The following is a 22,066-nucleotide window of genomic DNA, read 5'->3' as shown; positions in this document are numbered from 1 at the left end:
GTATCTGTTTACTCGGCATAACATCATCTTTTATATTTTACCATAAAATTGGGTCATGTATTGTTTTTTTTTATTTCATTAAAATGAAAGAAAGTGTATTTTTTCCAAAACATTGCGTTTGAAAAACCGCAGCGCAAATACTGTATGACGTAAAATTTCCAAATCCACCAATGTATTCTCTAGGGCCTCCCCTTTAAGATATTTTCTAACAAAAAATACCAATTGCTACTAAACACAAAGTGCCAGAAAAGGCACGGGCATCAAGTTTTAAAGAATAAATTAACTAAAATAACTGGGAATATTTAGAAACCAGTAACTGATGAGGCAATGAACACTTTGATCATAATTATGTAACATACAACATAATGTGTAAACTACAGTGATCAGAACAATATAAACACAACAAAGCGTATATAAAGCAGCAGTCAAAGTACAGTAGTTAGGAATGTGGAGCGCAGCAGTCAGAAGGAAGTACCCCTTTACACTGGTGTTCACCGGCCAGCACCCTCGTCTCAATGGAGCTCAATGGTCTTTCCCATTTCGACATTGGTGCACAGTGGCCAGGGCCCCCATGACATTGGAGGTCAGTGGTCTAAATCCCTTTTCTACATTGCTGCCCAGGGATCTGTGACACTTTTCTACATTGTTGCCCAATTTCCAGTGCCTTAATAACATTGGTTGAACTGCCCCAGACTCTGTTCTACTAAATTCAGTCAATATATGCCCAAAAATGAGGTACAAGGCTTTTCAAATTTCTAGTTTTCAAATTTCAGTTTCAGTTGAATAGTCTTTCATTTTGTGAGATGCCTCTTTTCTAACTGCATCTGTTTCTTGTGTTTCAGAAAGGAAATGTGGCTACAAGAGGACTAATAGTAAGTTTCTCATCATGCTTTGTTCCTCTGTGTTAATTTAGTGTGTGGTATGTGTAGAATATGTGAGAAAATGAATAGCCCAGCAGATAACAATCATATTGAGCCACAACTGGAGTAGGGATGGGCTTTATGTTTGATTTGAACGTAAGTTTGACTCGAGCATCAGCTGTTCGTGTGTTTTTCAAACACACAAACAAAAGGGGCGCTTGGCGGGAAGTTCGCCCACCGATGAGCTCCCCATAATGCACTGCGCTGGTGCAGTGAATAAATTACTGATGACTGGCTAAAGCATGCACCTAACCTGTATGCTTTGGCAAATCACAGCATATAGTCCTGTCAGAGCCATGATTGGCCAAAGGCAGTTTGCCTTTAGCCAATCATGGCTCAGGGGCTTAGTCCACGCCCCACACTATATAAGGCTGCTACTTACATGGCAGCCATGTATAGTGTGTTATAATGGAGATTAGGCAGGTAGTTTGTGGATAGTGAGTTGAGTTAATTTAGTGCAGTCAGTGTAGTGTATAGGCATACCCCACTTATATAATGTATGGATATTTTGTTGTCCTTGGTCCCCTCTCAGTTTTCCCCAAGTTTTGTGTCCCTGTCACTTATAGTTCGTGAGCAGGGCCATGTCAAGTTGTCAAATATTTCCCATAGACGCCAATGTTAAAGACAGGGTGCAATGCCATGTAAGCTGACTAATATTTCCCATAGAAATCCGAAAGCTGAAAATTTGTCCAGGAAGGGGGCGACCCTTTGGGTCTGGTACAGATTTTAAGGGGAACTTTGAAAAAAAATGGCATGCCCCCCCCAAAATCCATACCAGACCCTTATCCGAGCATGCAGCCTGGATGGGGGGAGGGGGGACGAGCGAGCGCTGAACCATCATCCTTGATCTCCAGTCCAGTAGAAAAAAAAATTGTGTCCCCTGATTTAAATTTATCGTCAGTCATGACGCTCGTCGCACCCGAAAAATAGAAAAAGATCTAAAGAAGCTTCCGCCTCTTCTGAGGTGCCGAATGATGCTCTTGAGCCAGAGGCGTAACTAGAACCTTCAGGGCCCCGATGCAAGAAACCATGAAGGGCCCCCCAGACCCCTGGCCGGGGCCCTTCCTTTCAAGCCCGGGGCTCTTCCCACTAATCCTGGGGCTCTTTAATCTCATTGCATGGCCTTTTATTATGGTCCCGCATCAGGATCCTTTCACAAGTTCTGCAGTGGGCCCCCTTCCTGCAATCTTGGGGCCTCCCCACAGTGGTGAAATGCCAGGGCCCGGTCGCAAGTGTGACCTTTGAGATCCTAGAAGTTCACCCACTGGTTTGCTACCGGGCCCCCTGAAGCATGGGGCCCGGTAGCGATTGCAACCCCTGCAACCCCTGTAGTTACGCCCCTGTCTTGAGCTTTGACAGCTCTTTTATAGACAAGGGGCGGTGACATGATGTCAGATGGGGGCGGTGCCACCGGGGGATGTAAACGGGTGGCCCTGCCCCTTGCCTATAAAAGAGCTGTCAAACCTCAGGAGCACAGGGGGCACCCTTGGATAGCAGCATTTTTAGTGTGGGGGGGGGGGAGTGTTAGATGTATTAGTACATTTAGATATTCTAACAAATTGAAGCCAAGCTCAATCTCATATTTTATAAGCAGTTATAGCAACAGGTTTTTGTTTCCCTCTTGGGAATGCTGAGCTGCCTTTCTCATCTTTTAAACCCCCAAGGAATCCTTAACATAATTTTTGGATCTAGGGGAACCCCTGTTGAATTAATTATTCAGGGTAAGTGGTTAAAATGCCCTTTATTGTACATTGGTGGTCAGTGGGAAAAATGCACCTTACATTGGCAGTCAGTGGAAAGAAAGCTCCTTACGCTGATGGTCTTTTCGAAGAATGCCCTTTACATTGGTCAATGGGAAAAATGCCCTTTATAATGGTGGTCACTGTGGAGAACGTCTCTCACATTGGAGGTAAGTAGAAAAAATGCATCTTGCATTGGTGATCGGTGGGAAGAATGCTTCTTACATTGGTGGCCAGTGGGAAAAATACTCCTTACATTAATGGTTGGTGTAAAGAAGGCATCTCACATTGGAGGTAAGTAGAAAAAATGCCTCTTGTATTGGTGGTAAGTGGGAAGAATGCTTGATACATTGGTAAAGAATCCTTTTACATTTGTGGTCAGTGGCAAAAATGCCCATTACATTCATGATCAGTGGAAAAAATGCCTATTACATTGATGGTCAGTGGGAAGAATGCCCCTTACACGATGGTCAGTGGGAAAATTGCCACTTACATTGATGGTCAGTTGGAAGAATGCTCCTTACATTGATACTTAGTGGAAAGAAAGCTCATTACTTTGATGGTCATTGGAAAGAATTCTCCTTACATTGGTGGTCAGTGGAAAGAATGCTTCTTATATTGGTGGTCTTTGAGAAAAATGCCCCTTGCATTGGTCAGTGGGAAAAATGCCTTTTATGATAGTAGTCGGTGGGGAGAATGCCCCTCACGTTGGAGGTTAGTAAAAAAAAATGCATCTTGCATTGGTGGTCAGTGGGAAGGATGCCCCCTACATTAGTGGTCAGTGGGAAGAATGTTCCTTACATTGGCAGTACGTAAACAAATGCCCCTTATATTGGTGGTCAGTGGGAAGAAGGCTCCTTACATTGGTGGTCAGTGGGAAGAAGGAGGAGGACACACCCAAGGAGCTCTCTGTGAGAACCAGCCCTTTTCAAGCCTGGGCCTTGCTTGCTAGCTTGGCCCAGGAACAATGCCTGATCCTGGGGGAGGCCCTGGGAGGGACCCCCCTGATGACACGGGGCCTAGTGAGGAGGAGGTGGAGGACCTGTCTGTGGGTCCAGGCCCCGATGAGAATGCGGATGTCTTCAGCCAGAAGGTTATCAATCGTTTTAGGGCGATTGGAAGAGCTGAAGAAAAGCTTAAAGTTTTGAAGGCTGAACATAAATCCTTCAGAGCCAAATACTGCCAGGCCTGGAGTAAAAATCGTACAGCCATGAAGCCTGAGCTACAGGAATTGGAAGATAAGGTAAAGAAACAATCTTTATTACTGGAAAAGTTGAAAGATAGAAGCGGAGTGTTTAAAGAAAAATTTGATAATGAGAGGAGATTTGCCAGCCAAGCATCAGCAAGTTCTGTGGATCAGCAGCCTCAGTTAATGGATGACCAGGCTCCATCTGCCTCTGCACCTCTCCCCCCATGCCATAACTGGGAATCGCCAGCGGCAACCAGCCAGGGGGTTGAGAGTGGACATGGATCCCTGACATTCATCCAGGAGATGGAGTCCCCCCTGAGAGCAGATAAGTTTGCATTCACTGATGATCCATCAGAAATCCCTGTGGATGGGCAGAGGAGATACAAACCAGCAAAGCCAGTACTGGTGGAGAAATCCCTGTATACCATGCTGCCATCCAACATGTCTGCCCCACCTGCTGTAGTGGATGGTGTCCCAGGTGAGAAGGAGCTTTGCCTACAGCTACCTATTGGAGATTCTGCTGTGAACACAACCAGTACAGACATGCAGGGAAAATCCCTGACCGTGAAATCCCCGGACCATCAGGTGAATGTGGATGGACCTGCATCTAACACCCCAGACATGGATTTTGCTGGTCTGGCTGAGACCAGTAGTCCCTCTGAAAGCAAAATGGCTGCCAGCTCCAAGGAGTCTGTTTCACTTTCACCAGAGCTTCCCAGTGTTTCAGGGCAGATTGACCAGCTGATTGCTGGTGGGGGAGGGGATCAGCATGCTGCTGTGTTTGGAATGGAAGCAGCCATGGAAGTTACCTGCAGTGTTTTACCTGCTGCTGTGCTAGAACAGAATTCCATTTCCACAGCTGAAAACCCTGTCCCAGTGGAAGAGAAGATGACAGCTGAAACTCTTACCAGTGCAGCACCAACTATGGATTCTGCTGTGAAGACAACAAATATCCCAGCAAGTATTAAAAATGACAATAATCATAAAGCAATGAATGTGGTGGGTGGTGGTGAAGGGGATAATATTGCTGGGAAAAATAGAAATGACATTTCTCCCCCTGCTCAGCAGAGGAAAGATTTATCGATTGTACAGATCAATCCCGGATCTGTACAATCGTTATCTGTTATGTCTGTGTCGGATGTTTCAAAACAAACTGATGGATTTTCTGCTGGGAGGAATGTTGGAAGCTATGCTTCAGTTTTGGGGAGTCACACCAGGGTGGGTGGTGGGGTTTCGGTTAATAATCGCAATTCAAGGAGGTTTGTTGGGGGGTTGGTTAGTGGGTATAGGAGGAGGAATGTGGTACAGTTGCGGTGGGAGGGCGATGGAACGCCGCCAGTAAGGGGGAGAGTGGCCGAGTTGGTCTTGGAAATGGGGTTTAAAGCCTGTGACATTTTTGCTTTGATTTGCCCGGTGGGAAGTTATGAATTTGATTTATCGTTTGTGAAACCTGAGAGTTTGGATCTCTTTTGGGAGAGATTTAGGAGGTGCAAGGGCCTTCAGCAGTGGAGTGGTTTGGTGCCAAAGGTGATCTCAAGACAGCCTCTGATAAAGTCGGTGACCATCTTGGTGCATAACGAATCCATACCAGAGGCTGATTTATTAGTATGGCTACGCCGATATGGCGAGGTCCTCACTCCACTGCGGAAGGTCCTTGATGAGCATGGGATATGGACAGGGGCCTGGACAGTGTCACTTAAATTGGGGGTGCTGGGCGATGTAGTTCAGCACCTTCCCTGCTCAGCCTTTCTGGGTAGGGATAGGCTGACCATTTTTTACCAAGGTCAGCCTAAGGTATGTAATAAATGTGGTGATAAAGGCCACTTTGCATCGTCCTGCACCCACAAGAAGTGCTCACTGTGCCAGGATTTAGGCCATTTGGCCAGAGAATGCACCCAGATTCGGTGCAATTTGTGCCAGCAGCTGGGTCATCCATATAGCCAGTGCCCAGAGGCACTGCATAACTTGCCAGGATTGGAGACTGAGCTGCAGAGGCTTGATAAAGAAGATGAAGCAGCTGAAGTTAGAGAGGAAATTGTTGTTGTCCCTCCTGTGTCTGTTGTGTCAGATTCTGTTTCCCCTAGTGATGTGGTCCCTGAGTCTGTCCTTCCTGTGTCTGTTGTGTCAGATTCTGTTTCCCCTAGTGATGTGGTCCCTGAGTCTGTCCCTCCTGTTGTTCCTACATCTACTGTGCGTAGATCCTCCAGACTAGCGGAAGCTGCTGGGGGGGCGGGTATAGTGGATCTTCCCCCTCGGCCTACTCCACCTCCAGTCCCTGTCTCTCGACACCGCAAACGCGGCCAAGAGGGTGCAGGGGTGCTGGATGGTGGTGGGGTCGATGGGGTTGAGGGAGGGGTGTCCATGTCCCATGTCTCACCCTCTGTTGTGGAGGATTCGGATGATGAGGGGTGGGAGAGGACAAAGAGGAAGAAAAAGAAGAAGAGGAAGACCAGTAAAGCGGTCATTTCTTCCTTACAGTTAGAGCCAGGAGGGGTTCCTCTTGGCAACACATTTTCGGTTTTATCAGGGGAGGAGTTAGTATCCGATTTATCTACTTCTTTATCATCTATGGATGAGGGGGAGTCACATAGTGTAAAGAGAGCTGCTTCGGGTGATGAGAGTGTGGTGGAGGTTAAGAAACGACTACCCCAATCATCCTGATGGCAGTGCCCGCTCTGATAAAGGTGGCGACCATTAATGTCGCCAGCGTGAAATCTGCAAGAGCCCGTGATATTGCCTTATTTTTGCTCAGTGAGTTTGATGCTGAGATTTTATTTTTGCAAGAGACCTGGCTCAATACTTTGGCCGATGTCCATCTAGCAAAAAGGGAGTGGAGATGCGGTCCCTCCTTTTGGTCTCTTGCGGCTGAGCCTTGCAGCGGAGTTGCGGTTCTTTTTAAAACCGATATGGTAACGTGCCGGCGGATAATTGAGGTAGAAATGGGGAGATGCATGGTCTTAGACGTCTCTGTTAGGGGGCAGGACCTGCGCCTGATCAATATCTATGGACCGCAGTCAAAATGGGACAGGAAATGCCTCTTCACAAAGATCAAGCCCTTCCTTTTTACATCCCAGCAGGTTGTCTTTGGAGGTGACTTTAACACCATAATTAGGCCTGAAGACAGGAGGGTCTCCATAGACAGGCTGGGTTATGATAGCGTTTTTCTTAGAGATATGGTTAGACAAGCAGGCCTGGTAGATGTGCACATTAAGCACTGCCCTGGCAGCACGGGATTCACGTTTCAGAGAGGGAATAGTCAGAGTAGGATAGATAGGTTTTTTTTAAAGGAGAACTCTGCTTTCTCGGCTCCTGAGTTGAGGGCGGTGGAGTTCTCTGACCACTGTATGCTGTCTGTGACTCTGAATGCCTCGGACACTCCACCCAGGGGAAGGGGTACCTGGAAACTGAATTCGGCTCACCTGGAAGATGTAGAGGTAAGACAATCCTTTGAGGATTTTTTTCAGGCACAGGTTTCTATTCTGGACTTTTGCAGCAGTAAGTCAGAGTGGTGGGAGCTTGTGAAACAAAGGGCGATTGGACTTTTCAAGGCCATAAGTAAGAAGAAGCAGCTTGGTATGTATATTGTCTACCAGCATTTGCGGAGGAAGCTTGATCGTCTTGTCTCGTATGGAAGAGATCCAGGGGAGATCTCGGAGGTAAAGCTTCTTCTTAGGAAGTGTCAATACGACCGGCATGCCTCCTTGGTTCTGGAGAGAGATTATGGGAAATATCACTCGCCTGATCCTTACCAGAACTGTAAGCAAGGCATAGCAGTTAAGACGGTCATAGGTCTGAGGGATAGTACGGGTTCCCTGGTGAAGTCCAGATCAGGGATCCTGGAGATCTTCAGGTCATATTACGCAGACCTTCTGGGAAGAAAGGACCTTAATCGGGACAGGATGGAAAGCTTTCTGGATTCTACTCCAGGATTGGGAAATGATACATTGCCTTTGATGGATTTGACAGAACCAATTTCAGCGGATGAGGTAGTTCGTGCTATAGAGAAGCTGGCTACCAAAAAATCGCCTGGGCCAGATGGGTTGACAGCTGAATTTTACAAGTGTTTTAAGTCCATTCTGGCTCCCTTTTTAGCGGAGGTTTATAACAGCGGTTTAGAAGAGGGTTCTCTCCCTCCCTCCATGAGGCAATCCGCTGTGATTCTTCTGTCAAAAGGTAAAGACCCCTCAATAATTGAGAACTGGCGCCCCATCAGTCTTCTCAATGTTGATAGAAAGATCTTGGCGAAGATTCTTTTTTGGCGCTTGTCGTCAGTAGCAGGCGATTTGTTGTCCAATCATCAGCATTGCTCGGTCCAGGGCAGAAGTACCTTTTCAGCAATTTTAGCTGTCCGGGAGGCTTTGGAGCGATGCAGGGCTGCTGGATGGAGAAAGTACTTGCTGGCATTGGATCAGGCGAAGGCTTTTGATCGAGTCAATCATGAGTACCTGTATTTGCTACTTGGTAGATACGGCCTGCAGGGGAGGTTTATTGATTGGCTGAAAACATTATATAAAGGGGCTGAGAGCTTCCCACTTGTTAATGGTTGGGTTGGACGGCCTTTTGAGGTTGGCTCTGGTGTGCGCCAGGGGTGTCCTTTGAGCCCCCTGCTATATGTATTCGCAATCGACCCCTTCATAAGAAGGTTAGAGAGTGGATCGTTGTGTGGGGTGCCTTTGGGCATTGCTGGTGTGCCGCCTTTGAAGGTCGTGGCCTATGCCGATGATGTGTCTGTTATTATCTCTGGGATGGAGGAGGCGCAGGAGGTGGTCTCTGTGATAGAGCAGTACACAGAGGCTTCTGGCTCTAAAATCAATCATGAAAAGAGTGAAGTTTTCTGGATGGGTGAGGAGGGTGAAAGCTTCGAACTTCCGGATGCCTTCCCAGAGCCCCAGCAGGAAATTAAAGTGTTGGGCATCAAATTTGGTCCTGGTGACTATGGTCATCGAAATTGGGAAAGCAGGTTGTTGAATGCCAATGCCAAGGTGGCAAGCTGGAAGAAATGGAAACTTTCCTTGAGGGAAAGGGTTGACTTGATTAAAACTTACCTGATCCCAATCTTTTTATATGTCAGCTTTGTCTGTATCTTGCCGGAATCTCTCTATGCAAGGGTGTACAGCTGCTTTTTCCAACTGTTATGGGGAAATAGGCTGAACCTGATCAAACGCAATGTAACTTACCTGTCCAGGCGGGAGGGTGGTCTAGGAATGGTCAACCCTATAGTTTTCTTTTCTCTGCTCTTTTTAAAGTATAATCTTGGTAATATGTTAGCAGAGACCCCGCCGGGATGGGTGGGTATTTTTCAATCTTGGTTTAGGCCTTTTCTGCGATGCTGGGAAGATGGCGGGCCAGTGAAAAGTCTGAGAGTCCGACATGGCAAGCTTCCGGCTTATGTTGCCCCGTGTCTGAAAATACTTAGGCAGTGGCAGGTGACAGTGGGGGATATCAAGTCCCTCCCCAGAAAGCTTCTGGAGAAGAGGATTTTGGGCTCTGCTTTCAGTGTGTCACTGACCTTAAGGGATTGCCCAGGCCCCGTAATGAGGGAGGGGTTGCGTTTAATTAACTTAGGAAGAATCCCTTTGAAGTTTAGGGATCAAGCCTGGCTCGCTTTCCATGGAAGGCTCTATGTGAGAGGGAACCTGAAGCATCGCCCTGTGGATGATCGGGATTGTCCTAGAGCGGAGTGTGTTGGTAAAGTGGAGTCTATGGACCACTTTTTGCTCCAGTGTCCCTTTAACATAGAGGTGTATAAAAGGGTGGGGAGGGCTCTAGGCCTCCCCTTTCTCTATCGCATGAGTTATGCGGAGTGGGTGTACGGGGCATTCCCGACTCGCTGGGATTTTGATTTGGATACACTTTTTCTAGTTAGTATAGTTGTCCGTTACTTCACGTGGAATGCACGGTGCCAGATTACCCTGCGGAAGAAAGTCCTCCCTGTTGAGGTGGTGGTGTACGATATTCTGGGTGAGGTTGGGAAGATTCGGGGTCTTGAGAAGGGCAGGGAGCCTCGAGCGGTCTGGATAAGGGCGTGGAGGAATATCAGACCTGCTTTTGGTGAACTGTCCATCTCTGGGTGAGGAGCTCTTTTCCTATGCTATTTCTTTCACGCCCTTAGCTTTTGTTGGTTAATATCTTCTTTTTGAAGAAGGGCTGCATGCATAATGGGGGTGGTTTTGTTTCTTGACCTCGCAGGTTGGATGTCTGGTGTGGTGGTGTGAGTCCTACTAAGATTATTTTCTCCGGTAATGACAGTTTCATGATGTGAGTTTTGTTTTTGCTGTAAAGCCATTCTTTATTTGAGAGCAGAACTTGCTATGTATTTTTTTCCATTTTCATGTAAATATGTATATATTTATTTATGTATATTGATTTTATGATTATTGATTGCAAGACTTTTAATAAACAAAAATTGGGAAGAATGCCCCTTACATTGGTGGTTAGTGGGAAAAATGCCCCTTGCATTGGTGATCAGTGGGAAGAATGCCCCTTGCATTGGTAGTCAGTGAGAGGAATGTTCTTTGCATTTGTGGTCAAAGGGAAGTATGTCCCTGCATTGGTGATCAGTGAGAGGAATTTTCCCCTTGCATTGGTGGTCTTTGGAAAATATGCCCCTTGCATTGGTCAGTGGGAAAAATGCCCCTTGTGATGGTAGTCGGTGGGGAGAATGCCCCTCACGTTGGAGGTTAGTATAAAAAAAATGCATCTTGCATTTGTGGTCAGTGGGAAGAATGCCCCCTACATTAGTGGTCAGTGGGAAGAATGTTCCTTACATTGGCAGTACATAAAAAAATGCCCCTTATATTGGTGGTCAGTGGGAAGAATGCTCCTTACATTGATGGTCAGTGGGAAGAATGCCCCTTACATTGGTGGTTAGTGGTAAGAATGCCTCTTGCATTGGTGATCAGTGGGCGAATGCCCCTTGCATTGGTGGTCAGTGAGAGGAATGCCCTTTGCATTGTTGGTCAGTGGGAAGAATGTCCCTTGCATTGGTGATCAGTGGGAGGAATGCCCATTGCATTGGTGGTCATTGGGAGGAATACCCCTTACATTTATGGTCATCGGGAAGAATGCCCCTTGCATTGGTGGTCATTAGGAAGAATGCCCCTTGCATTGGTGGTCAGTGGGGAAAATGCCCCTTACATTGATGGTCAAAGGAAAAAAATGCCCTTCCCACATTGGTGGTTAAAATCATTACAGTCAATTAAAAAGATCATTGGTGCCATGTTGCTGGCTCTTTGAAGCAGTGTTGGCAGTAGAACCATCTAGGACCCCTTAAAAGGGAGGTCAATGACCCACAGTTTTAGGAACCCCTTGCAACCTCTGGTGGAACCCGAGAATTCCACAGAACCTAGATGGAAAAGTTCAGTGTAGTGTATGTGGGAAAGCTGAAGATAGTTTAAATTTTCTTGCAGCCTAATTAGCTTGTTTTTTCTTGTTACAGCTTCAGATGCTAATTCTGACACATCCAACAACCCAGAAGAATGAATGATGGTATAACAAGGGGAACACCACAAAAGCCACAGGAAGAGGAATCGCTTTTTTCATGTTGAATTCAGTTATTCTACTTGTCTACTGTCAGTTTTTATTGGTACATCTGATACCAAAGAAGCGTTCATTTACTGTAATATGGTTGGTTTGGACTGCAGGTGTCAAACTATCATACTATGAAGATTTGTGCACTGAACTTACTTCAGTCATGCCCGCCAAATCATTGAGCAGCACACTTTCTTGTATGTAAACTATGTAACCAAAGTGACACCCGCACCTACATAAAAACAAAGATAATGGTATATGCAGCTGCTGTCTAATGTTCCCAACAGGGACTTTTGGCAATATAACCTTATTCCTAGGCAGTGCTTGCTATAACGTGAAATGTAACAAAACAAAATACGTGTCTTGGTAGGTCACACAATTACCAAACTATAAAACCAATATAAGTGTAAATATAAACACATATGATACAGGTTAGTGCAAATTTTAGAGTGAAATAGTGCAAAGAAAGTCCATCTAGATTGTGCAATCTTGAGTACCTGGGTGCCTGGTTTCCAGGGTATCCCCTGTAATGAATATTCCACCTTGCACTGACAGTTAACACAACGCACTTACCGGATGGCGACGACTCTCTTACTGTACAGCAAGGGAAGTCATAAAGGCTTGTGGGTCCTTAGGGTGACCCGCCCTGATGATTCTAGTGGTTGTCTGGTACCGATCCTTACTCCTCCTTGATGTGATCCAGGTATTACTCCAATGGGTTCAATAGGCAGGCAAGCAGAAGGGCAGGCAAGAGAGCTTTCTTTGTGTCTCAGGATCACAGCTCTCCCCATGACAATGCCTTCCTTTGGCTATCTCCCCAGAATGATGGCAGAATCTTTGTTCAGGCACCATCCAGGGTCATCATCTACTGCCTGGACTAACATGCTGGCTCAGAGATGACACAGTCATGTAAATCCTGTGCAGCTCTTGGCTCTGTACCCAACTGCCTGATGCAGTTCAGCCCCTGCTGCAACCTCTCACTTTGGGGGAGATTTACTAAAAGTGAAGCACTCTCTGGTGCAGCTGTGTGTTGCACATATGCTGAAAGTATGGACAATAATTCCATTGTGCGAAGGTAAAAGTTTCTGCAATGACATAAAGCATGACCTTCAGTCTGATAGACAAGATAGCAACTGCTATTGTGTTCATACATAATAATACACACACATATATATATATATATATATATATATATATATATATATATATATATATATATATACATACATACATACAGTGGGTACGGAAAGTATTCAGACCCCCTTACATTTTTCACTCTTTGTTATATTGCAGCCATTTGCTAAAATCATTTAAGTTCATTCTTCTTCCTCATGAATGTACACATAGCACCCCATACTGACAGAAAAACACAGAATTGTTGACATTGTTGCAGATTTATTAAAAAAGAAAAACTGAAATATCACATGGTCCTAAGTATTCAGACCCTTTGCTCAGTATTTAGTAGAAGCCCCCTTTTGATCTAATACAGCCAGGAGTCTTTTTGGGAAAGATGCAACAAGTCTTTCACACCTGGATTTGGGGATCCTCTGCCATTCCTCCTTGCAGATCCTCTCCAGTTCTGTCAGGTTGGATGGTAAACGTTGGTGGACAGCCATTTTTAGGTCTCTCCAGAGATGCTCAATTGGGTTTAAGTCAGGGCTCTGGCTGGGCCATTCAAGAACAGTCACGGAGTTGTTGGGAAGCCACTCCTTCGTTATTTTAGCTGTGTGCTTAGGGTCATAGTCTTGTTGGAAGGTAAACCTTCGGCCCAGTCTGAGGTCCAGAGCACTCTGGAGAAGGTTTTTGTCCAGGATATCCCTGTACTTGGCCGCATTCATCTTTCCCTTGATTGCAACCAGTCGTCCTGTCCCTGCAGCTGAAAAACACCCCCACAGCATGATGCTGCCACCACCATGCTTCACTGTTGGGACTGTATTGGACAGGTGATGATGAGCAGTGCCTGGTTTTCTCCACACATACCGCTTAGAATTAAGGCCAAAAAGTTCTATTTTGGTCTCATCAAACCAGAGAATCTTATTTCTCACCATCTTGGAGTCCTTCAGGTGTTTTTTTGCAAACTCCATGCGGGCTTTCATGTGTCTTACACTGAGGAGAGGCTTCCGTCGGGCCACTCTGCCATAAAGCCCCGACTGGTGGAGGGCTGCAGTGATGGTTGACTTTCTACAACTTTCTCCCATCTCCAGACTGCATCTCTGGAGCTCAGCCACAGTGATCTTTGGGTTCTTCTTTACCTCTCTCACCAAGGCTCTTCTCCCCCGATAGCTCAGTTTGGCCGGACGGCCAGCTCTAGGAAGGGTTCTGGTTGTCCCAAACGTCTTCCATTTGAGGATTATGGAGGCCACTGTGCTCTTAGGAACCTTAAGTGCAGCAGAAATCTTTTTGTAACCTTGGCCAGATCTGTGCCTTGCCACAATTCTGTCTCTGATCTCTTCAGGCAGTTCCTTTGACCTCATGATTCTCATTTGCTCTGACATGCATTGTGATCTGGAAGGTCTTATATAGACAGGTGTGTGGCTTTCCTAATCAAGTCCAATCAGTATAATCAAACACAGCTGGACTCAAATGAAGGTGTAGAACCATCTCAAGGATGATCAGAAGAAATGGAAAGCACCTGAGTTAAATATATGAGTGTCACAGCAAAGGGTCTGAATACTTAGGACCATGTGATATTTCAGTTTTTCTTTTTTAATAAATCTGCAACAATGTCAACAATTCTGTGTTTTTCTGTCAGTATGGGGTGCTATGTGTACATTCGTGAGGAAGAAGAATGAACCTAAATGATTTTAGCAAATGGCTGCAATATAACAAAGAGTGAAAAATTTAAGGGGGTCTGAATACTTTCCGTACCCACTGTATATATATTAACATTCTCATATACAGGAATAATGTCCTCATAGAAAATAACAAACAATTGAACATGTGCTGATAGGTTATTACTCATTCTGCACCACCGTGATCTAATAATACAATCTAATTCCTCAGGAAGGATGTGCTGGTACTGGAGAGAGTCCAGAGAAAGGCAACAAAAATAATTAGGGGAATGGAATACATCAGCTATGAGGAAAGACTACAAGCATTGAACTTATTCTCTCTGGAGAAGAGACGCTTGAGAGGGGATATGATATCAATGTACAAATACTGTACTGGTGACCCTAGCATAACAGAACAAACTTTTCAGAGAAAGGGAATACAATAAGACACGTGGACACTCACTAAAACTAGAGGAAAAACAGTTTAACCTTAAGATACGTAGGGAGTTCTTTATTGTCAGAGCAGTGAGGATGTGGAATTCTCTTCCACAAGCAGTGGTATCAGTGGGGAGCATCGATAGTTTCAAAAAAATATTAGATGGGCACCTTAAAGTCCACAACATACAGAGGTATACAATGTACGGTTAACAGCAAACACACATCATAGGTTGAACTGGATGGACTGATGTCTTTTTTCAACCTCACTAACTATGTAACTATGTAATTGATATAAGAACATAACACTATGAAAATCACATTACCGGGACACTGGCCCCATGTGACGCGTCAGTGTGATCCACCAACATTTGTGCAGTGTGATATTTATTCACAGAGTAGCGTCAGCAGCCTTTGCTGATCACAGGGATGTAAATTAAATCAATGTTGCCCTGTTTATAGCCCTAAATATGCTCCCTCTTCCTGCAATGACATAAAGCATGGCCTTCAGTCTGATAGACAGGATAGCAACTGCTATTCTGTTCCTACCAGAAACAAAGGTCTGTCTTTTTGGTTCCCCCTGCTATATTAGCAGTTTCCATTAAAATGTACCCTCCATCATTCACGCTTTTAACTCTATGCTGCCATCTACTGCTGATTTAATTGAACTGCCATGAGTTTCTGTTCTCTATGAACAGAACTATAATCCTGGACTGGTGGAGCTGGAAATGTGACACTTAATTTTTTTTATGTGGTACCTGATTTTGACATCCCTTACATGTGCATGGTAGCCAATCAGCTTCTAACTTCAGCTTGTTCAATTAAGCTTTGACAATAAAACTTGGAAGCTGATTGGTTTCTATGCAGAGCTGCACCAGATTTTGCACTCTCCAGTTTTAGTAAATCACCCCCTGTGAGACTTGTTAAAAAGCTAAAATGCTGCAGTCTGATCACTGGGGGAGAGAAGGCTGAGGAAATGCTTCCTCCAGTCTGGAGCAGACTTATAATATCATCTGAGCTAGGCAAAGTCACTGGAGTGGAGATCAAGGATGGCTTTTTAATGGTAAAATGGGGAAACGTTTCGATAAATTATCCTGGTGTTTTATACTGTGATATATCAGCAATGTATTCATGCAGATTTCAAAGTTACTGAAAGGTCCACTTTAAGCCCTGTTTAAGGGGAGAGTCACTGTTACATTGTGTTTTTTTTTTTTATTATTGGCTGCGTTACAGATTAACTTTATTTCATGTTTTTTTCATAGGTACTGCAAATGTCACTGTTATTTAAGGTCCCATTCATGCCCATGTGTTGTGGTAAGGAATGGTAAAATAAAACGTTACCGTACCTTACCATAATGCAGAGCAATAAGCATACTACAGTGTGGTGAATTGTAGTGGCATTCATTATAAATGCCACCCTGATGCACTATGCAGTAGATGCCAAAACAAACGTATGATGGCACATCAGGATGTACACTTGGCCGGAAAATGTGTTTTGTTGCAGCCTGTGTCCCCATTGGAGAAATATCCGATCAATTTCTGTCCTAAAGCAAAGCAAAGAAAAGTGTCCCCAGTAGGGACATCCCACAGGCCACAATAACAATCTGCTAGAGGTTCACTACCTTCCCACTCTGGCCAAAACAAAAAAAAATGGCTGAAGTTGGGCTTTAACCACTTCTGGACCAAAAGGTTTCCCCCCTTAATGACCAGGCCATTTTTTGCGATACAGCGCTGCGTTAATTTAACTGACAATTGCGCAGTCGTGCGACGCTGTACCTAAATAAAATTTACGTCCTTTTTTCCCCACAAATAGAGCTTTCTTTTGGTGGTATTTGATCACCTCTGCAGTTTTTATTTTTTTACGCTATAAACAAAAAAAATAGCAAAAATTTCAAAAAACCAAAAAAAAAAAACAATAATTTATACTTTCTGCTATAAGTGCCGGGTCACACTTGGGCGATGTGGGAAGGCTGCGAATTCGCAGCCTGTTCCCGCATCGCAAACGCACATCTGGCAGTTCACACTACCATATTGAGATACGCTGGGGGTGTCAATGAAATGTTAACGACACCCCCAGTTTGATTGCATATCGCAGTGCGATCTGACAGTTCGCACAGGATCGGATTGCACAAGTGTGAACCACTGTGCGATCCGATCCTGATGCGGCTGAAAAAATGCCTCATGTGCCACTTTTGTGCGGGTGCAGTGCGAATTGAGCCATACAAAGTGTATGGCTCAATTCGCACTGCACATCCGATCGCATGTAATGAAGGAGCAGTGCGCTCCGATATTACATGCGATCGCCACATACGCGGAAGTGTGAACCGGCACTAAAACACAGCCATCAAAATAAAAAAAAAAAAAAAACTATTTTATTCATTAATTTAGGTCAATATGTATTCTGCTACATATTTTTTACTAGGAATGGCAGCGATCAATGGTTTTTAGCGGGACTGCCACATTGCGGCGAACAAATCGGACATCTAACTGACACTTTTTGGGGACCAGTGACACTAAAACAGTGATCAGTGCTAAAAAAATGCACTGTTACTGTACTAATGACACTGGCAGGGAAGGGGTTAACATCAGGGGTGATCAAAGGGTTAAGTGTATCCCTAGGGGGTGCTTGCTAACTGTGGGGGGTTGCACTGATTGAGGGGAAGATAGAGATCTGGGTTCCTGCTTAGCAGGAACAAAAGATCTTTATCTTGTCCCCTTGCAGAACGGCGATCTGCCTTGTTTACATAGGCAGATCGCCTTTCTGCCTCTCACAGGGAAGATCGCGGGTGGCCGGCGGACATCGGGTCCGCCGAACCCATTGGTTGACATCCCCCCTAGCCAATTATGAACGAAATGACGTACAGGTACATTGTTTTGTGCAATAGCGCCACTTTGCCGCAATATTTATACAGCGGCTCATCAGAAAGTGGTTGAAGAGAACCAGTCACCATTTTTTTTTTTTTTGCAAGTATTGAATATTCAACCTTAAATTATAATTTTTCAGGCTTATTTATAAGCTTCAACTTGGGTGTCAGTGGTTAAAGTTTGAAGTCTGGCAGTTACTGTCTGGTCAACTGCCTGACCTAACACAATAAAGACTATAAATGTTTTGCCCGAGATTCACACAACTCACACCCAGGATTCAAACATATTCTATTTGAATTCACTTGTTGAATATTGGACACAAACAATTATAAACTGACCTCGCTGTCTCCAAACTTCTCAGTGTGCATAATGGGGTCAGATAAAAAAGCCCCGTAGTGTTTTTTATATTGTTTACCTTCTAATTATATACATAGGGCTGGAAAGATTCATGTTCATTCCTATGTGTATATTGCTAAGAAATCTTTTTAGATTGACTTATGGTAAATAAAGGTTACATTGTTTAGATTGTAAGCTGATACATAAAGATCTCTTACGTATAATTGTATATTGTTGTTGAATGAACGTTGCTACACAACCACATGTACTAGCACTTGTCACATGAATTGAAAGAAAAATTAACCCTGCAGCCAACCTGTTCTCGACTTACCTTCAGACTTCAAGTAGCTCTGCAGTCTGCAGTCTATGATCATTTCCTGTAGCATGCCTGTAGTCTCTGACCATATCCTGTAGCATGCCTGTAGTCTCTGACCATATCCTGTAGCATGGCTGTAGTCTCTGACCATCTCCTGTAGCATGGCTATAGTCTCTGACCGTCTCCTGTAGCAAGCCTGTGGTCTCTGATCATCTCCTGTAGAATGCTTGTAGTCTCTGACCATCTCCTGTAGCATGGCTGTAGTTTTTGACCATCTCCTGTATCATGGCTATAGTCTTTGACCGTCTCCTGTAGCATGGCTTTAGTCTCTGACCCTCTCCTGTAGCATGGCTGTAGTCTTTGACCGTCTCTTGTAGTATTGCTGTAGTCTCTGGATTGTCTCCTGTAGCATGGCTGTAGTCTCAGACTGTCTCCTGTAGCATGCCTGTAGTCTCTGACCGTCTCCTGTAGCATGCCTGTAGTCTCTGACCGTCTCCTGTAGCATGGCTGTAGTCTCTGACCCTCTCTTGTAATATGGCTGTAGTTTCTGACCGTCTCCTGTAGCATGGCTGTAGTCTCTGACCCTCTCTTGTAATATGGCTGTAGTTTCTGACCGTCTCCTGTAGCATGGCTGTAGTCTCTGACCCTCTCTTGTAGCATGGCTGTAGACTCTGACTCTCTCCTGTCTCCTGTAGCATGCCTGTAGTCTCTGACCCTCTCCTGTGTCATGACTGTAGTCTCTGACCCTCTCCTGTAGCATGCCTGTAGTCTCTGACCCTCTCCTGTGTCATGACTGTAGTCTCTGACCCTCTCCTGTAGCATGCCTGTAGTCTCTGACCCTCTCCTGTAGCATGCCTGTAGTCTCTACCCTTTGGTGAGGTTACAGGCTCTATTGAAGATCCCCTGTATCAAGGAATTTGACCACCAATGATTTACATCAGCCTTTCTCAACCTCTTTAACACAGAGACAATAACTTTTCAGGCTCAGCGAACCCTGACTAATAATTACTACATCAAAGGTTTAAAGTTCATCAGTGTGATGGTCACTTAAAAGAATGCTTCTTACATTTGTGGTCATTGGGAAGACTCTACCCCATTACAGATAGCCAAAACGATAATTGTCAATAATGGCTACTCATCTGAGAGGCAGAAGTTGCTCACTCCTCAAGGAACCCCAAACCACTCTGAAGGAACCCTTGTTGAGAAAGGCACCTTCATTCAAGCTATCATCTCCTCAGAATTCATAGTCCATTACTTGCAAGTTTCTTGACGGGTATATTGTCCTAATCAGATCATTTAAAATGCCTTTCTACCTCTTTATTAAAACAGTCCTGACTACAGCTTGTGTAAATCGACGAATGATTATGCGGGATAACATCACTCACTGGTTTCCTTCATTTCTTTACTGCTCTATTGGAGAGACTTTTTTTTATACTAGAGTTGGTGGTTCTGGTGGCTCCACTAAATCTCACTCTTACTGCTGCAGTTGTAATCTCAGGTTATCCCCCTAACGTAGACCCCAAAAATGTAGAGAGCTGCTAACTCAACACATTGACATCCAGCCAAAACTGAAATAATCGTTTTGGTTGGATATCTTCAATGAGACAATCACCGGCTATAAACATGCACTGTGCTTATTTATATACTGTAGAAGTCATGTAAGAACAAATGGAAGGTCATTAAAAGATTCTATTTATTTATTAATTGGTTGTTACATTTGTACATACGAATGTTTTGTCAAAATCATTATATTTTGCAAAATTTGAACTATTAATAAATTAAGCAATTACACGTTTATGCGTATAATCTTTGAAGTATTCTACCAACTGGGCGTAACATTTTTTTTTATTTCGATGCATCTATATACTCATTTGTTTGTCTGGGATGTTACTGCAACAGCTGACAGGTAAAGCCCCATACACACGCACCGATTGTTGGCTGACCGATCGACCGTCTTTTGTCCAGTGTTGTTGTGTTGGTTGAAATGTGCTCTAGACTTCACACGAATTTTGTCGGCCAACAACAACCAACTTCAGAAGTGATGTCATGTTCTGGTCTACTTTTCGTGTGTTTTTTCTTCACTGAGCATGCCCAGTCTTGATTATCACATTTTTGTCGGCCGAAATCTGTACTGACTGACGAATAATCGGCCGTTCTGTTGTTGGCCAACAAAAATTTTATAGCCTGCACACCAGATTTTGTTCGGCCGAAAAGTCGCAGTCGGTTGTCGGAAGCATCATACTAACAAGCCGATAATCGGCCGAACGGACGTTGGCCGACAATTTACGGCCAACAATCGGTGCACACGCAGATTTCGGCCGACAAAAATGTGATGATCAAGACTGGGCATGCTCAGTGAAGAAAAAACACACGAAAAGTAGACCAGAACATGACATCACTTCTGCAGTTGGTTGTTTTTGGCCAACAAAAGTCCAGTGCAAGTCTAGAGCTCATTTCAACCAACACAACAACACTGGACAAAAGACGGCCGATCGGTCGGCCAACAATCGGTGCGTGTGTACGGGGCTTAAGTTTTTCATGTGAACAAAGATAAGAACTATGCTAGATAGATTTGGTGAGTACAATAAATTCCTTTGGCCTCATTTAACTCTCCCTTACTTGTCCTGTTATGCCCATTGAATTAATGAGAGGTATGGTTATCACTAGGACAGGAAGGCATGCACAGCAATAAAAAGCCTTTCAAAAGGGCTAACCCCTCTGCTTTCTCCTAGAAATGTGTTTACTCCTATGTTCATTGACAGCCTCTCTTCTTAATCTTGACCAAACAGGGCTTATAGTGCCACCTATAGGAGTAGGCCACTAGGCAGAAACGAACGCAGCACCTCCTATGGGCAGTCCTCTCTGGTATAAAACTCCCCTCTCTGCTACAGGCAAGCCAGTTATTTTGCTTAGTGTTCAAGAGTTAGGACCTGGTCCCCTGCTGGGACATGTGGTTCCACAAGCTTTTTAATGTGTGTAGCGCCACCCTGCTAGGGGCCGCTAGGTATTGCTTGTCCTGACCCTTAGAACTTCCTAGCCCATCTGGCACTCTAGGTTCAGATATAGTGTATACCCCTTTAAATGATACACAGGCACAATATAAACTAAGCTAAACAGTCTTTCTGTATTAACCAAACAGCAGAAAGGGTGTAAAAGAGCGTCAATCAGCCAAATCCTGGGATAACACCCAACAACCATTTGAACTGAACACTCAGCAGTCTAGCATATACAAATAGCAATAAGACAATGAGTAACAACAATACTCAATGTACAAAGCTATAACAGACACTTAGCAATGGAATTGTCAAGGTGAGTTAGGTGAGTTAGATGGATTTTGCTGCTACTATGAAGGAAAGGGTCGGCCTAATTTGGCTCTAATCCCATAGCTCACAACTGTCCCTGATTTCGAGGGACTGTTCCTGATTTGGAACAAAGTCCCTTTGTCCCTCTTTCCTCCTCATGTGTCCCTCATTTTGGTCTGATCTATAGAGTTGTATATAAAATGCACTTGTTATCTTTCCAGAAGTGTTTTCCAGTCCAGTTTCTAAACTGCTGAATTTGTAAATTTCAAAGGCCAATGTAAAGGAAAAGTAATAGTATAGAAAAAAAGTACTTGTGGGTTTAACTAAACATTTTTTGTTTAATACTTCTTTAGGGGGGCATGGCAGGGGGGTGTGTCCTTTGCCAACATACATTTGATAATAGGTGCCCCTCGTTCCAAACCTAAAAAGTTGGGAGGTTTGTAATGCTAATGAGAGATTGAGCTGTAAAGGAACCAATCACACTTTCCTAAATTGCCAGAAGAGTAGTCCAAATGTTAGGCCTCAAGTCTTTCTGTCTTCACTGGCAGCGTTGGAGCTCAAAGATGTGAGCAGGGGGGGGCATGTCCTAGCAATGGTGGAGTGAGGACGCTTTCTCAGGAGCTTTGCATGGATTGGGCTAGGGAATTGCACATTACCGCCAGC

The 22,066-nt window shown here is 44.5% G+C and overlaps 2 protein-coding genes across 2 annotated transcripts in view; one reads left to right on the top strand and one right to left on the bottom strand.

Annotated features, from left to right (window-relative positions):
* Window positions 1-11,932, top strand: part of LOC309560898 (class I histocompatibility antigen, F10 alpha chain-like) — an 85,118-nt gene extending 73,186 nt beyond the window's left edge. The window contains exons 6-7 of the mRNA XM_082264588.1: window positions 843-872; window positions 11,287-11,932. Coding sequence (XP_082120714.1) covers window positions 843-872; window positions 11,287-11,330 — 74 coding nt within the window. The 3' untranslated portion in view covers window positions 11,331-11,932. The remainder of the gene's footprint in view (window positions 1-842; window positions 873-11,286) is intronic.
* TAP1 (transporter 1, ATP binding cassette subfamily B member) overlaps window positions 1-22,066 on the bottom strand; it is an 895,619-nt gene that overhangs the window by 693,326 nt on the left and 180,227 nt on the right. The window lies entirely within an intron of this gene.

The sequence above is a fragment of the Pelophylax lessonae genome (assembly GCF_965119305.1).
Source record: "Pelophylax lessonae genome assembly, chromosome: 7".
Lineage (NCBI taxonomy): Eukaryota > Metazoa > Chordata > Amphibia > Anura > Ranidae > Pelophylax > Pelophylax lessonae.
Note: the sequence above shows the minus strand (reverse complement) of the source record. Positions and strands in the feature narration are given on the sequence as shown.